Here is a 17,314-nt window from a genome sequence, read left to right on the forward strand (position 1 = left end):
ATCTAATGGTAGGGCCTTGGGAGATTTACTCCCATCCACATTGTCATTGTACCAGTATTGTTTAGGTGACCAAATTTATGAGATTTTATGGGTGTAGTTTCTCTGTTCTGGCTCTGAAAATCTTTCTGTCTCCTCTCCTGTGATGTTCTCTGAGTGTCTGGGAGTTGTGTTGCAGATGTATCGGCTGGGGCCGGCCACCCCACAGGCAGTCCTTCTCTGCATTTTGATGAGTCATGGCTTTCTGTAATGGTCCCCATCTGCTGCAAAGGAGGGGTGAGAGCTCATTTACTGTGCGCATAAGGGTGAGCACTTAGACTGCAGTAGGAACTATGCTGTCTTAGGGAAGTGGCAGTAGTGGGTTCTCCTTTAGAATCTATGGCTTCACCAGCCATGGGTAGGTAGTTGGTAGTTGGCTAGGTTTAATGTAGCACAAGTCCAATTTAGACAATTGTTGGTTGCCCTCAAGACATAGATAGGTGTCACTACTACACCCTTGGGGATGTCTTGCCATGCTGGTCATTAGTGTGGGCTGTAGGCTTTATGACTGGGTAAGACTATTGACTGGCTTTCTTTTTGGCAGATGCTCCTCAGGCAGTTGGCTTCCAGGTCAGTTCCAGCTCTATTCCTCCAAGTCTTGAGTCAAACATACATGGTGTCTTCAGCAATAGGGTCTCACCTTCAAGTTCTGGGAGACAAACAAGGGTGAAAGCCTGGATTGTTTGGGGGAGTCTCTTTGACTCCACTGATCAACAACTTGAAGGAGGGTTTCCCATGCCCAACACTGGGAATTTTGTTAGCTAGTGTATGACTTTTGAGTAGAGCATTATCACCACATATGGCACAACTTCATTACATATATATATATATATATATATATATATATATATATATATCACATACATATTTCCAAGCAAAGCTGAGATAATATGATTCCATCTGGGACAAAAATAGTGGTAACTTCCACCAGGCCCTACAAGTCACTCATTCTTTGTATAGGACTCCATGGCCCTCTCCATCCCACTTGGATCTTGGTAGCTAGCTGACTCACTTTCCCTGCTCTTCTCCACCCCTGGCTGGACACTCTTTCCATCTCTGAATCTTAGCTCTAAAAGCAGATGTGCAGCAGCCAGCAGGCTGTTCTTGCATTGGTGGAAAATAAGCACAAGCCATCGATTGTTTTCAAAGTATCTTTATCCAGAGTAACCTTGGGAACAGATAGGGCTTGGGACAGAGAAACTTTATGGGAACCGACAAAATTATAAAGCAATCTGCAAGTGTTAGGAGGAACTGTCCTAGAGCCCCATGAAATCTTAGCTTGGAATTCGTTTAGGCTGCCCCCTCCCCCAGCCCCCGTTTTAACCATCTTGCCTCCTTTTCTTAAAAAATGAATGTGAAAGGTTCAGACTCGTTTGATGATGGACGTGATCACTTCTACACCCACCCCTCACCTTGTGCCTCCTCTTTTCTGGCCCCTCTTCCCCAAGGACTAAACAAGGCCTTCGGGCAAACAGGGTCACTGTGTTTGCTGCTCCCTGTTGGATTTCCTTTTCCCACCCTCCCACTCAACAATCAACACGGAACACTCTAGCTCAGCTCATCAAAAAGTGGGGGGGGGTGGGGATCAAATGTGTGGGGGTGGGGTGTCATCTCCACCAGTAACCAGCTCTGAAGTAACTGGGCACCACCAGCTAGCTATCTTCTGATTCACTTCAGTTCTGGCAGTATCTTCTTGCACTGATCCACTAGAAAGGCCATTCATGTGCCCCAGGTCATGGCATATGCTTCCACTCCTGGCTATAAATCAGAGTTCCCATGAGCCCCTCCTCTAGTCTAATTTGTTGCAGTGGCTCAGAGCTCAGGAAAACACTTTAATTACATGTCCCCATTTATCACAATGGGTGTTACCAAGGATACTTCTCTACAGCTATATGGAAGCATTACATAGGATAGGAGAGGGGTGCAGAACCACCCCCATAGCCTCCTGGGACACACCATTTCTAGCATTGTCCACAAATTCAGCTATCTGGAAGCTCTCAGAACCTAATACTTGGGTTTTTTAGGGAAGCTGGATTAGCTAGTATGACCGAGTAATCACTGGCTATTGGTTATCAACCTTCAAGCCGTCACTGGCTATTGGTGATCAATCTTCATTCTTTTCACCTTCTCAGTGATTGAGGGATGGGCTGCATGTTGATCATTCTCTGTGAACCTTGGTCTTTTTATGGCCAGGCCTATTTTAAAGCTACATATGTACAAAAGACGTTCTGTTCAGTCTTGAGGTTTCCAGGCTTTGGGCAGATTTCTCTAGCATATACAATGAAGACGACTATATGCATCACCATATCAAAGATGTTTAAGACGTTCCTAGATCCTGGTAAGACTGACTGCAAATGTCACTTCAGGCCAGATGCTTTCCTTGACTTTGTCCCTGCCACATATGTGTCCTCTTCCCTTGTGTGAACAAAACTTCATGGTGGTCCCCTTTAAAGGCACAAAGTTTCAGCAGCATCAGACACAGAGGTCATTTGGGGCTGCCTCTCATCATGCATATTGTACAATGAAAACCACGTGAGCGATGAGTAACCAGAGTGAGAATGAAGCTTATTCTAATGAAGTCAGACTTGGGCAGGTTTATTGGAGATCCTTGGATGAGCCAGCACTGGGGTTCCTCCCAGCAATAAAACGCTGGCCCCACCTGTTCTTTATGGGCCCAGGACCAATACCAATGAGAACCAAAGAAAATGGCTGTCGTGATTGTTAAAACTCTAGTTGGTGGATTCAGAAGCATCTCATCCGGTGTGCTATTGTTTCCACCAGTCACTTTGTCGATAAATACCTGATTTATCAGACTTAACTTGCTAGTGTGCTTGTGGATTGAGAGAAAAATAAATCTAAGCAGAGAACTCCCAAAAGGGTCTTAAGTTATAACTAAAAAAATGGAAACTTTTTTTAGAGAAATTGAAAGTTACATTTTTAGGGGACGAGCATATTGATGAGGGACAGTTTGGAATGCCTTCATATGTCCCACAGCCCTTCCATGACAGACAAGCTTTAAATCTCTATACACAGCCCCACACCCATGCCTGCCCTTGTGGCAGGGCTGGGGGGTGGGGTGGGGCTGGGCTGCCTGATATTCTTTGAGCATGCTCACTTCTGCTTCCATTATTCAGAGCACTCCACACTTCCAACCTCTGGGAATAATAAACTACTTTAGGACAATCTTATTTCGACTATGTCCTATCAAAAAAGAAACCAAATGTTTGTTCACTAATAAACTGAATTCTTACAGTAGACAATTGATTTTCTGTTCAAGAATGTGTCTTCGCATTCTCTCTTGCTATGACAAGTGTTTTACTCTAGAACCACGGACTTCTATGTCCCAGATTTGTGATGTCATCACTGGAGCAGAATGAGACTGTCCAGGGTGGAGCTCAGCCTATAGAATGTCGAAGAAAATTAATTCAGTTCCAAGGATTTGATTACACGGTTTACCTTTGTGGGCACTAAGAGGTGTTCAGAGTCCTGAGTATGTGAGGAGAGCCAGGCCATCGTTTGCCCTTTCAGAACAAAATTTTGCTTCGAGTTATGTTTTGTAGCCAAGTAAAATTTGCCAATTATTTATTTGTGCGAGGAAAATGTAAGAGATGACCTTTCCAGCAAAAATAAATGTGCTCACATGTGTCCACTCCTACAGAGAATCTCACCAAGCCCTGCTGCTCTCAGAAAGAAGAGGGTTACCATGTCCCTGATGCCCTGCATGGTGTGTGGGGTGGACAGAAGTATACAAAGACAGTTACACATAATGAGCGCAGTGCTAGAGAGATATGGTGAGGCCCTAATATAGCTCTCTTGGTGTACTTAACAATCCTCGGTGTATCACCTTCCCCAGTCCTAGGATTATGAACTTGTACCACCATGGCTTCTTGTGTATGAGTACGTGTGTGTGTGTGTGTGTGTGTGTGTGTGTGTGTGTGTGTGTGTGTTCTGGGAATCAAACACAGGTCCCCATGCTTGAAAGACAAACACTTTGCTGGCTGAGATATCCTTCCTAGTCCCTTCCAGAACATTCTTAATCTTGAACACCTAAAGAAAGTTGTGATCTTCTTGCCATCACCAGAGTCAGTGTTTCCCAGAATGTGACTGTGTTCAATACAGCAGCCTTAAAAGTGACTGAGTCACACACAAGTGCATATTTGTTATTTTAATATTGAGGTATTTATTTAGCTACCTATTAGGAAGTTATTTGCTCTCCACTTGTGATGATGATACAGGTTTCTCCCTAAATAAATTCAACTTCAACGGTGGGATGATGTCCAGATCGTAAGACCCTGGGGTACCCATCCATGGGCAAATAGCACAAGGAGCCTGTAGATGCAGGTGTTTAAGGATGGAGACACTCCAGGGGTCCGCAGCAGCCTCCTGCTCCTCAACTAGATAATTGTCTCCTATGCTGGCACACTGAGCCTAGGTCACCATCTTTTACAATGGCACTCTGAGCTCTTTCTTTAAGTCGCTTTATGTGGGTTCAGTTTTCAACTTGCTCAGAGCTGTTGACCTTGCCCTCTGCTGACCTCTTGGATCACTTCTTGGTCTCTGAGATGCTGCCGACTCTTCCAGAGGCCATGACAGGGGGGAAAACCTTTCCCATAATCCTCTTAGAGCTTGGATTCCAAGCGGTTCTCAACTTTCCTAATGGTCGTGTTGTGGTGACCCCAACCATAAAATTATTTAGTTGCTACATCCTAACTGTAATTTTGCTACTGTTATGAATTGTAACATAAATATTTGTGTTTTCCAATGGTGTTAGGCAACCCATGGTTAAGGGTCATTCCACCCTGAAAGGGGTGGTGATCCGCGGGTTGAGACGTGCTGGCATGGAAGGTTTTGTTGTCATTCACCACCATTTCCTCCATCAATCTGGTCCCCAGTGTCCCTTCAGCTGCAAACAAACAACGACATTTAATAACTCGCAGCTTCACCAGGACTCGCTTCAGAACTGTTCTCACACTGGGAAGATCATTTTCTTCTCAGAGTCCCGGCTTTCAAATCTACCACAGCTGCTCATGTAACCATGAGGCTGGAGGGAGAGGAGGGACATCAGCCCCATGCCCAAGCCTGTCCTTCAGGCCGACCAGCACAGGCTTCCTCTATGCAGGCTCCTCCTCAGGTACACGATCCCTCTTCTGCCAGAGGGCTTCCTGTAGAGACTCTACTCCACTCTTCACCATTCGCATGCCTTCTTCCCGCCCTGCCAGAGGGAGCTACTGGAGAGCGGTGGTTGCCTTCCTTCAACAAATGTGTTGAGTGACGTGTGCCAGGCCCTGGTCTAGGAACCAGGAAGTTGGCAAGGAAGGGCCAGGACATGTCTCTTCCTCATGTTTGCCTTTGCACTTATGGAGCCGCTCATAAACCTATTAGTTAGCTACAGCATATGTTAATTTACTCCCAAAACGTAAGCGGATAAAATAAACAGATGAGTACCTCCCTCACAAGTGTTCCGAGGAAGTCATAGGTATGCAAACAAAGTCCCAAATTTTCTGCTGTTGGTTTTTATTACTCTTTGGCTCTTTCGGGGCGCCCACCACCCAGTTCCCTAATAAATACACGGAGGCTTTTTCTTACTTTTAAATGCCTGGCCTTCGCTTGTCTTGTTTCTTGCCAGCTTTTCTTAATTTAAATTATCTCTGTCTACCTTTTGCTTCTGGGCTTTGACCTCTCTCTATTTCTGGATATCTTTTATTTCCTTCTTATTCCGAATCTGGCTGGGGGGTCTAACCCCTTCTTTTCACTCTCCTCGATCTCTCCTCCCAATCTCCTTCTATTTATTCAGCCTGCCAGCCCTGCCTATCCTTTCTTATGCCTTGCTATTGGCCATTCAGCTCATTAGACCAATCAGGTGTTTTAGACAGGCAAAGTGACACAGCTTCACAGAGTTAAACAAATGCAACAGGAAAGAATGCAACACATCTTTGCATCATTAAACAAATGTTCCACAGCATAAACAAATGTAACACATCTTAAATTAATATTCCACAACAATTTGCCATCTTCTTCAGAAAAAAGACTTTGCTAAAAAAAATATGCCTCCTCACTTAGCAAAAAAAAGGGGGGGGACAATAATAAAAACACACGTCTCTATGGTCTGGGGGAATGGAATGGCTCAATCAGTAAAGGGCTTGCTGCATAAGCATGAGGACCTGAGTTGGATTACCTTCAATCCATGTCAGAAGCCAGACTTGACAGGGCACACCTGCAACTCCAGTACAGACAGGGGGACTCCACCAGCTCACTGGTCTGTCAGTCTAGCCAAATGGGTGAATCCCAGAGTCAGCAAGAGACCTGTCTCATAAAATAAATTAGAGCATTGAGTCAAAGTTGACCTTTGGTACACACACACACACACACACACACACACACACACACACAATAACAAAAGTTCCTCCTTTTGTTAGTCTTCATCTTAATTCATCTGTGCTTCCCTTGCAGTCATATTCTCTAAGCATCTTGTCATGATAGTCATGTTCTGCTTGTTCAGCCATTTGTGGAAAAAGATGTCTGAAGCCCCTATTCTGATCTATTTGAAATAGTTTCCTTTAGTGTAGGATGGGATTAAGACTTTCTAAAGGAACCAGACCCTCTCAAAGGAAGGTCTAGTTTCCTTGTGTTTGTTGACAAAGGGATCTGTCACAGGCAGGGTGCACACTATTAAGTAGAAGCCTCAGGTAAAAGGGAAGGAGCTTTTCTTTTTTTCATGAAAAAAATAGAGTGCTACCATGCAGTGTGCAACACGACACCCTCCTGTGATGAGCTAGCAATATGCATACAAATGGCAAAGGTTAGCCTTGACTTAGCAATATATGTGTCTGTGGTTTTTCCTCCCTCTATTCTGCTTTGAGACTCGGGGATGGGAGACACAGAGAAGGACAGCTGGAATGTCCACTGTGCTAATGAGAGCTAACATGTGTATAATAACATGCAGTGCTGTGCCTACTGCCCTGGCTCTTTCAGGAGGCAGGTTTTTTTCTGTTAAGTAGCAATAAGAAAGCTAGTGACTCTCACCAGAAAAGGTAGATGAAGTGTTCCCAGAGCCTACATATTCAGGAGTAAAACCAGTTCGTTCCTAGTATAGAAAGAGATGGAAAAATTCTAGACAGAAAATTCCAGGTAAGGTAAAAAAAAAAAAAGATGTGGTTTGTTCAAATGCTAGCAGAAAACCAGCTTGATTCCCCAAATTTGCTAACATTTCAGGACTGAGGAGAATGGTCATCTACTTTTATTTCTTTGGCAGTTAGCTTTGCATTGTGCCTGATGTTTTATGGCAAGGTTGTGCAATTGTCCTGCTTAGTGTTTTAAAGGCAGTGTTTACAATGAATGGGAAAATGTTGTTCAAGTCAAAACACCTCTGAGGATCCAGGACTGTTTGGATCCTAAGGCATCAATTGTCACCCACAATTTCCCCATGGTAACAAAACCTGCAGAGGCCAAGAATCAGTAAGGATGCTCAAGAGAGAAAACACAGCCCTTGAAGGTCCTCAAAACCAATGAAAATACCAAGGGACTGCAAGAGTCTCACCAGCTTCAGTTTCTCTTGCCAACCCTTTCCTTCTCCGTACCTGTCCAGTTAGTGGCATTGGACTATAAAGGGCAGTCCCTCTGCAGGGGCCTGTCACCCCCATGAAGCAAAAAGTGAAATAGAGACATTGTGCTTTGAAAAGAATGTCATACAATTGATTCTTATAAATTGTCAGAGGAGGGTGTCTCATTGATTGGCATAGGAGATTTATAAGTTTCCAGGTCTCTGTGTGGGCTCCTAAGGACTGCCTTGAAGGACAAATTGAGTTGACAGGTCACCTGAGTCCTAATACAAGGTAGCTGCTATTTGCAGTCCTGAGGATGGGGCCTAGGGCCCAGTGTGTGCTAGATAAGCACTCTACCACTGAACTACCAACCACCCTTTTATTTTTATTTTGAGGCAAGGGCTCATTAAGTTACCCAGGCTGGCCTTGAACTTACCATGTAGCCCAAACAATCTTGAATTTGCTATACTCTTGCTCAGCCTCTCAAGTAACTATATTGACAGGTATCATCGTTAATCTCTCCCCTACCCCCTCACCCAGACAGAGTTTTTCTGTGTCACCACCTAGATGTCCTGGAACTCACTCTGTAGGCCAGGCTGGTCTTAAACTCATAGAGATCTGCCTGCCTCTGCCTTCCGAGTGCTGGGATTAAAGGTGTGCACCACCACACCCATCTATAATGGTTAATCTTAATTGCCAAATTCATTAGCTTTTAGAATCACCATAAAAACACCCCTCTGTGTGTACCCATGAAGGTTTTTCCAAACATTTTAGCTGAAGAGAGAAGGTCTACCCTGAATCCAGGCAGCATCATCCTCTGGGCTGTAATTCAGGTACTGTGTAAGAAAGAGAAAGTGGGCTAAACACCGCCATTCATCTCATTCTGTTTGCTGACTGTGGATGCAGTATGATGCCACACTATTGTCACCATGCAATATGGATGACACGCTTGAACCAAACATCATCTTTCCTTATTGCTTTTGTCAGATATTTTATTGCACTAACAAGAAAATCAAATAATACACCAGGCATTTACTTAGCTGACTTTGGATGTGAGGCCCATGACAAGCACTGTGTTATTTCCAGCAGATGCTGGTGGCCTAACAGTACAGGATGAGGTTACTATGAGTTTTGGTAAGTTTAAACCCAAGTTTGCAAGCTGATGATTGGATTTGGCTTACAAACCTGTTTTATGTGTGTCCTCTACTGCCTTTAGCTTCAAATCAGTTGCCAACATTAAAGATAGTCACACAGCACCTTCTGGCACGGTGATTCTCAACCTGTGGGTCACCACCCCCCATAGGGTTGCCTACCAGATATTTACATTAAGATTCAAAACAGTAGAAAAATTACAGTTATGAAGTAGCAATGAGATGATTTTATGGTTGGGGGTCACATAACATGAAGAACTGTATTGAAAGGTGGCAGTATTAGAAAGGTTGAGAACCACTGTTCTAAGATGTCTCAAAAATTCCAATTTTTACATAGCCCTCAACTTCTTCCAGAGCAGGTGCACCTTTCCATAGTCTACCAGAGCCTTGTGCTCATTCCCACTTGCTCCTAACCACTGCAAAAGTTGGAACTTGCAAGTCCTATTCCTTTAGAATCACTATTAACATGTGTGCACAATGCACCCATGATGTGTATGTGTGGGTGCAAATGACATAGTAGACTGTGGAGGTCAGAGGGAAACTCCATGGAGTCTTTTCTCTCTGTGGGGATCAAAGTTAAGTCCCAGGTATGTACAGCAAGCATTTTCATCCACTGAGCCATCTTGTGAGGCCAGCAATTCTTATTTTAACTTTTCTCCATATTCCCTGGATTCCATGAGGTAATGGCGCTTGGTAAAGTACATGCATTAAAGCCCATCTTAGAGTATTTCTCTTAGTTGGATATGGGCTTATGGGACCACACAAGCCTGTTTGGGTTATTCATAGAGGGTGCATGGAGTACAAAAACCTGAATGGCTCATGATGGTCTTAGAAAGTTCCTGATTTGAGGTGGCTGTGCTATAGATGTGCAGAAGGACATAAGCGTCTGTGTGCAAGAGGGAGAGGTGAGACCTCAAAAGAAAAACTGAGGTTGTTTTCAAACATCGTTTCTGTTCCATTTCTCCTCTTTTAGGTCCATGCCACAAGCGGCGGGTGGGTCGATGCTGTACACAGCTGGGCTCCCTGTCAGCACTGAAGCACGCAGTCCTGGGGCTCTACCTTCTGGTCTTCCTGATTCTTGTGGGTATCTTCATCTTAGCAGGTAAGAGTAGCTTTGTGTGTCCAGGGCTTTGGGGATGAGAGAGGGAGACTCATAGCCTCTGCTCCCCACTCCCACTGCCATATGCCCAAATGCCACCCTTGTTGCTATGGAAACCGGAGAGGAAGATGCTGGCCCACCCTGTTTCTATGGAAACCACAGAGGAAGATGATGGCTGGTCTTTCTGACCAGACATGGTCTTCAGTAGTACTGCCTGTTTCTGTGTGGACTGGAGTGGCAGGGGAGGCTGTTTGAGGGTGTAGGACCTCTGAAGCCAGTAGGATAGATCCAGCTCCCCAGGGAGGCTGGATGTCCCTGCATCATCCCTGTCCCTGCATCATCATGGGACATATGCTTTACACCAGACCTCTCTAACCTCTGGGATGGTCATTAAAATAGTCATGTGGCACTTTGCTGCTGAGGTTAATCAGGGTTGGGGAAGCCTGTTTCCCTTTGCAGTTATGAGGAGATAGAATTGGTTCTATCTCAACTCTTGGTTCTTCTTCCATTTTTTTTTTATGAGATAAGCCTTTAGTGGGTAGGATGGGAGTGGGGGACATTCTTTAGCTAGGGCAAGTCAGAGCTGGCAGATTTAGAAAGGGATGGGGAGTACACATTTAATCCCAGCACTTAGGAGGCAGAGCCAGGTGGACCTTTGTGAGTTCAAAGCAATCCTGATCTACATAGTGAGTTCCAGGAGAGCTTATATAAAAACAGCTTATACAAAGTTTATACAAAGAGATTGTCTCCAAAAAAGGAAGGAAGGAAGAAAAGAAGGAGATAAAAGGAAGGAAGGAAGGAAGGAAGGAAGAAAGGAAGGAAGAAAAACAGAAAGATAAGAAAAGGATCTAGTGGGAGCCTGTTGGCTTTGTGCTGTGCACAGCCCAGTTTCCCACCTGCAGGCCATTCCACCATGATGGAGACAGCAAAGCCAGGCCCTTGTGGTCTTTTCCTGGCCTCTCCAGAGGACAGACTGCTCATTTACCACCTTCTCAATAGAGACTTGGACAGTTTGGCAAAGTAGGCCAAAAGAGTCACTCTATCACATGAGAACCTACCTTGTGCCAGGCTCTGTGCTAAGACTGAGACACAGCTAAATAAGAGCCAGGGGATTCTCTGAAGGGGCTCCCACTCTAGATTCTGATCCATGGTCTGGTGACTAGAGCCCTGTCAAGGAGAAATGCAGTGGCCACTGTTCTAGGGTATAGGATGACTCTGGAGTGGAGCATTCTGAGAAAATGGGGCTGTTGTGTGAAAGAGGGTGGGGTTGTTTGGAGTAAGGCTGTGGACCAGGCAGAGTTGACTTGGAGTGCTCAGGGTGGGGTCCTTGAGTTAACTGGAGGTTCATCCCATACAGATGACCCTTTGCTGGAAGTCTTGAAATGATGCCCGGGACCTCCCTGATCTTGACTCATGCCCCATCAAGTGGGACAAGCCACTTGGGCATTGTAATGTGATAGTTGGTGTTGCCTGTGCCTTCAGGTTTCCATACTCAGGGTATCAGGGGTGGTGCCTGTCTCACCAAGCACTACACCGAGGAGTGGCCAACAGCAACACTGAGAGAAACCCATGATTCATCCCAGAGACCAAAGGATGGTGTCCAGCAAGGTCTACCATGGGCCAAGCCAGCCAGGGGATGATTTGAACATGTTCTTGGGATCTGGGTTTTGTGGTTTTGGCTGCCAGGACCATAACAAATTTCTGGAATGTTTGGAAAGTGTCTCAGCCCAGCAGGAAAGCCATGGTGTTACAAGTGCTCTGAACAGGAACTTTTAGGTGGCCAAAGGGGGTTTCTGAAAGAGGGACAAGAGTGGGATGGGACCTGGGATAGGACCTTGGAGGCTAAGGGTGGGGGCAAGGAGATATCATTAAATCTAAAGAGAAATGTGCAGGGGAGGAAAGCCTTATGATACCTGGAGGGCTGCCGCATGGAAAAGGGTAGACACATCTGACTTGGCTGAGGGTGGACCTGAGACCAAAGGGCAGATCCTGTGAAGATGGATGTCCCTTCAGAACAGAGAAGCAATGCCGTGCAGCAATGCCGTGCAGCAGGACACAATAAGGCTCTCTCTCTCTTGGTTTAGTGGTCTCATGGGGTTTATGATGACATCCTGGAAGCTTCAGAAAGGAGGGCAGGATGGGGTTTCCCAATCTTGTGAAAATGCTGCCAGGCTTCCTTAGCTGTTCAAGTTGTTCAAACCTGGGCAGGGTTGTTTTGGGTTTTTTGTTTGTTTTTTTGTTTGTTTGTTTTTGTTTTTTTGGTTATTGCTGTCACCTTTGAGCCTGTAAGTTTTGGAGTAATGGATTATTGCCTGGGTACGTTGAAAATTTTGAGCGGAATGGAACTAATCTCTTGGCTTGGAGGGTGTGGCCGTTATCAACTGCCTAGGTTCTTGTCTGGCCAACCTTGTTGGCCTCTGGGAGAGGTTTTATAAGGGAAGCCCACCAAAGTGCAGCAGTGGCCACTCCCATCAGAAAGAGAATATTGTACTGCGTGGAGTTCCTTAAAGGAGGCCTTCCTAGTCTCAGGGAAGAGGGCTCTTTGGTCACTTGCTCCCTCCTAGCAAACACCAAAATGATGGGAAATGGAGGTGGTGGTTCAGATGACCCAGAGTTGACTGGCTGGCTGCCTTTGGGGTTCTCACTGGGAGTGCTTCACCTCAGGCAGAACCTGCCATCCATACCCTCCATGCTCTCCTGTATTGTAGCCCAGGCTGAACTGGAATTCACTATGAAGACCAAGCTGGCCCCAAATTCTTGGCAATTCTCTGCTTCCTGAATCCTGGGCTTATAGGCATATGCTACCACACCTGACTTTAATTCTTTTTTAATAGCAACAGTTGACCATTGCTGTCATCTTCTTCAATCATAGGAATACAAAGGTAATGAGGTGTGGTTGCTTCTCAGAGTGAGTTTAAAGTCTCTCTGTCTCTGTCTCTGTCTCTGTCTCTGTCTCTGTCTCTGTCTCTCTCTCTCTCTCTCCTCTCTCACACACACACACAATGTAGCTTATGTTACATAACAGATTATGCAAAAAGAATGTCCCATTCCCAAATGCTAGCGTTGCAGAGTTCTCTGCCTTGGAAGTATTCTACACTGTAGATTCTGACATCATCATGCCTCTTGTGGGTAGTGTGCCATCAGTCTTTACTAAGACAATCCAGAGGCATCTGTTTCTGGCAATCCCGTGTCTGTAGCTGTGGTCAAGGACATTGCTCATTGTGTTACAGAACCTTAACGTTGAGGACAGCAGAGACAATTTCCCTGCCCCTGTGGCAGAAAGAGGTGTGCATCGATGAGGAGTTAGTTTTCTTTCTTTCTTCCTGAGGAGGCTTTGAATCTTGAGTCATTAAAATAACTTTTGAGGAGGTAATTAACATGGACAGAGTCAGCTGTCACCGTGCTGTGCCTTGTGGGAATTTAAAGGTAATTAAAACAAGAACCAAGAGACACATCTGTAGTTCACTTGTAGCAAGTTCATAGACCACAGAGAAAGGATTTGGGGTGTACCTCATTTGTGCTCCATTTGAGGCCTCTACGCTTGCCCTTCCTGGCTCTATCTCACCTACTTCAATCTCAGTGTATTCTGGTCTCCTCATCAGCAGCCTTAATCCCTTAAGAACAAAGAAAGGATGCTGTATTTAGTTTGCCTTACAATTTTTTTTGTATACTTAGTTTGTTTCTTCATGGGCTGATTTTCACATGTGTGAATGGATGAGAGAATGAATGAACAAGACAACCTTGGGAAAACATTCATGTGGGGAAGATGGTTATTTTCATTTTAATCAAGGATCTAAATGATCCGAATATGGAATTACCCTTCAAGAGCATTTGGCACGGGTGATGATGGTGCACACCTTTTTTTCCAGTGCTCAGGGAGGCAGAGTCGGATCTCTGTGAGTGTGAGGCCAGCCTGACCTATAGAAAATGAGTTCCAGGACAACCAGAAACACACAGAGAAACCCTGTCTCAAAATAAAACAAAAACAAAAAGAACATTTGGCTAGGAGACTTAGGTATGTAGCTGAGGAGATGAACACACGTTCATCTTAGTGCATGCTGACCCTATAGTCTTCAGAGAGAGAGTATTAATATAGAAAGGGTTGTGTAGTGGTTCACACTGGGGTAAGTCTGGACCTTAGAGCCTCTCTGGGCTTGAACTCTGGCATTTCTACTGCCCATGTGATGATAGCCACATCACCTGACATTTCTGTACTAGGTCCTTCTATTAAGATACAGGAAGCTGGCATTCCTACTGGCCACACTGGGCTGCCGTGAGGGTTAAAGGGTCAATATATCTAATGTACTCAAGAAAGCACCTGGTACCTGGCAAGTGTGACTGAGGGAGGGGCTGGTATCATTGCTTCCATTGATAGACATTCTTTTCCTTGGTTTCCTTTGCTGTCAACTGAGATGAATAATGGAGACTGGCTGGACGTTAGTTTCAGCTCATCTGCCAGTGTTCCATACTCTCAGAGCATCTCTCTGCTAATTGGATATTAGGCTATTTATTCATTTGTAATATGAGCAGGGTGGTCTTTTTTCCTTCCTTCCTCCCCACACCCATGGCTTAGGTATGTTTTACATCCAGCCAGCACCTCACAGACAAGTCTGACACTGAAATGTCTGTTTTCACTGATGGTTTTTTATCCTATTCTACTCAATTCTTTTTAGTTTTTAAAACAGTCCCAATGAAGCCATTCATTTCATAATCTCTGAATGGACCACAGCCATTGTTTGAAAAATACCAGGTCAAATGACAGTTTTAGTTTTCTCTGTGTCTTTTGTATATTGGAAAAGAGTGTGGTTCCCACTAGGCTCTGGGCTCTGAGGCCAAACTTGTGGTTTAACTCCAGGCTCCACCATTGAATGGCTGTGTCATCCTGGGAGTAAAAAGAGTAACTTTTAATAATTCTTATTTCCTTATTTGTAAAATAGTATACACCCCTGTAGGACTGTTGTAAAAGATTAAACAAATTAATGCGTGAAAATCTTAGCTCTTGGCACAGGAAAAGAACTCAGTGACCATTAGATGATTATTGTTAACACACTCAGGGATTTTGCTTTGAGAACAGCAAAGGATTAACAGACCCACTGGTTTAGCCTGTGCGCTCATGACTGACTGTAGATGAGCTGCACTTGTGAAGTATGTGCCCAAGCCCTACCTGATTCTAATGAACCAAGACAGGTGCCTCGTGATCCATCTGAGGGCTCCTGGTCCAGACCCCAGGCAACATTTCCAACTTGTGGGTCTTGAGCAGTGAAGGTGTCATGCCACATCCACAGTATTAGCCCCACCCATGGCACTGAGGCTCAGCCTTAGAAGGGGCCTCTGTGGATATCTTTCACAGCCTCCCTCCCTCCTCAATCTCCAGGCAGATAAAGTATTCAGCTTTGCCTGAAGGTCAGCCACAAATGAGAGAGACATTTTTTACCTCTTGCTGTCCCTCTTGCTGTTTGTTGTGTCGATCAAGTGCAACCCCCAGAGTGAGCAAGCCCATTCCTTCCAATAGCAGTAGCTCAACAGTCCTGGTTTAGAGACCCCTGTGTATGGAGACCTCACTCTTTACATTTCCATATTGAAATGATTGGTTTAGATCCCTGTTCCCTTCCACTCTAAGAGAACTCTTTCTTGATGAGGAATTACCTCTTGCATTCTTAATTCCCTGTGTACAACCAACACTAAATTAATGAATAGAACAATTCCATTCTCCCCAACACCCATCCTCCCAAAAGACTCCAGGTTTGAGTGATAAACATAAATAGACATTATTCGTGGTGTGGTGTGTCCAGGGCAGCATATACTAGACTGGGCCAACTGTGGTCTGTCCCATGTAGATCTAGTTATAGAATACTATGCAGCCCCTACCAATCATGGCCATTTGCCCCAGCCCCTAGATCTCTTTCAAAAGACACACTTCCTGGTAAGAGCTCTCAATTCTCTGCTAGGAAAACAAGCTTTATTGGTCTTGTTGCTGTTTCAGCTTAAATACAGATGTTGTCAGGGATCCCAATGAGATGTCGTCACGCTGGATTCTGCCAAACATTGCAGCCTGTTGCATCAATTTGACAATGGGTGCAGACATTTGTCATTTAGCTTTCCCTTTCAGCCTTGTGCCAGTGTTCCAACCCAATCCCTACACCATACCCTGCTGCCACGTGTACAATTCCCTGGGGAACGTGACCAGGAGCTCACCAACCCACACTTGTACTTTTCCCCTTGTTCCCTACAAGGTGAGATGGGTCACCTCCAGCATCCTTAGATTTGGCCAACACTCACCTGAAAGACTACTGTTCCCCTGAATCCCACTTGACTCTGCAGGGTTTCCCACCTGTCAGAGCATTTCCCATCTCATCATAGGTCTAAGTGGTAGGAAAACAAGGACCAGGATAATTTTGACACCCTGATACCTCTAACCCTAATTCTATCATCCAGGATGATGCCTCTGATTTCCCTTGGGGCAAGAAAGGTAAGGGACAGAGGCAGACAGCATGGTGGCTAAATTTTTCTGTCTAAGTTACCAGTCAAGTCCTGGCTGCACAACAGGGAAAGAAGAGGAGAGATCTCATCCATGTCCCATTGGAATCCTTCTTTTAATAAAAAGGCCATGTCTGATCACTACCTTTTTTATAAATAAAGTTATATTAGAACACTGCCACACTCATTCATTCACAAACATCTATGGCTGCTTTCACTCTAGAGCAGCCAGGTTAGTGATAATAGCCATTATGTGACCTACAGTGCCTAAAATATATGCTGCCTGACCCTTGGAGGAAGGAAGGGTTTGGCAACTCTGCTTTCAGCCTATTTGCTCTTCAGCTAGCTTCCAGACACTCGCCTCATGCCTCACAATTTTAAAAGGTTCTCAGTTAGATTTTGTCATCCATCCCCATAACACCAAAGGATTCTAGAAAACAGTTAATTTTAGAGTGAGGAAAATGAAATACAGGGGATGGGGATTGTGGCCCATTGTCCCACAGGGCTGGGCTTCAGGCCTGGGGTATTGAAGGGTATCAGGGGAACATGGTACCTCCTTTACCTGAGTCTCCTGGTGTGAGGTAGGATCTACTGCCTGGTAGGTACACACGGGAGTCAGACTGCTACTAAGTGTGGACGAGTTATTCCAAGGGTCTGATCCTTAGTGTCTCCATTCACAAGGAGGAGAGGACTCTTCCCCTTGGACATACATATCACCCTTAGTTCCCCTATCCAGGAAGAGGAGGGGAGTCCTCTGCACACTACCTACTCTTGTGGACAGGGTGTCACTAACTCATGCTATTACTAAGTTGCCTGTCTTGGTGCTTGGTGGTGCAAGTCCATTGGCATTCGTGAGGTGGTTATAACTAAGAACCAAGCTCTTATTTCATCACACTCCACAGAAATGATCAAGCATGTTGAGTCTGTGCCAGGACACAGAAGAGGAGGAGGACACTGGAGACTGTCTACAGCACACAGAGCTCCCTAGAGAATGAAATTTTCTAAGTGAA

At 45.0% G+C, this 17,314-nt stretch overlaps 1 protein-coding gene across 1 annotated transcript in view; it reads left to right on the forward strand.

The window, feature by feature from the left end:
- Scara5 (scavenger receptor class A member 5) overlaps positions 1 to 17,314 on the forward strand; it is an 89,484-nt gene that overhangs the window by 7,711 nt on the left and 64,459 nt on the right. The window contains exon 2 of the mRNA XM_035453107.1: positions 9,702 to 9,830. Coding sequence (XP_035308998.1) covers positions 9,702 to 9,830 — 129 coding nt within the window. The remainder of the gene's footprint in view (positions 1 to 9,701; positions 9,831 to 17,314) is intronic.

The sequence above is a fragment of the Cricetulus griseus genome (genome assembly GCF_003668045.3).
Source record: "Cricetulus griseus strain 17A/GY chromosome 1 unlocalized genomic scaffold, alternate assembly CriGri-PICRH-1.0 chr1_1, whole genome shotgun sequence".
Lineage (NCBI taxonomy): Eukaryota > Metazoa > Chordata > Mammalia > Rodentia > Cricetidae > Cricetulus > Cricetulus griseus.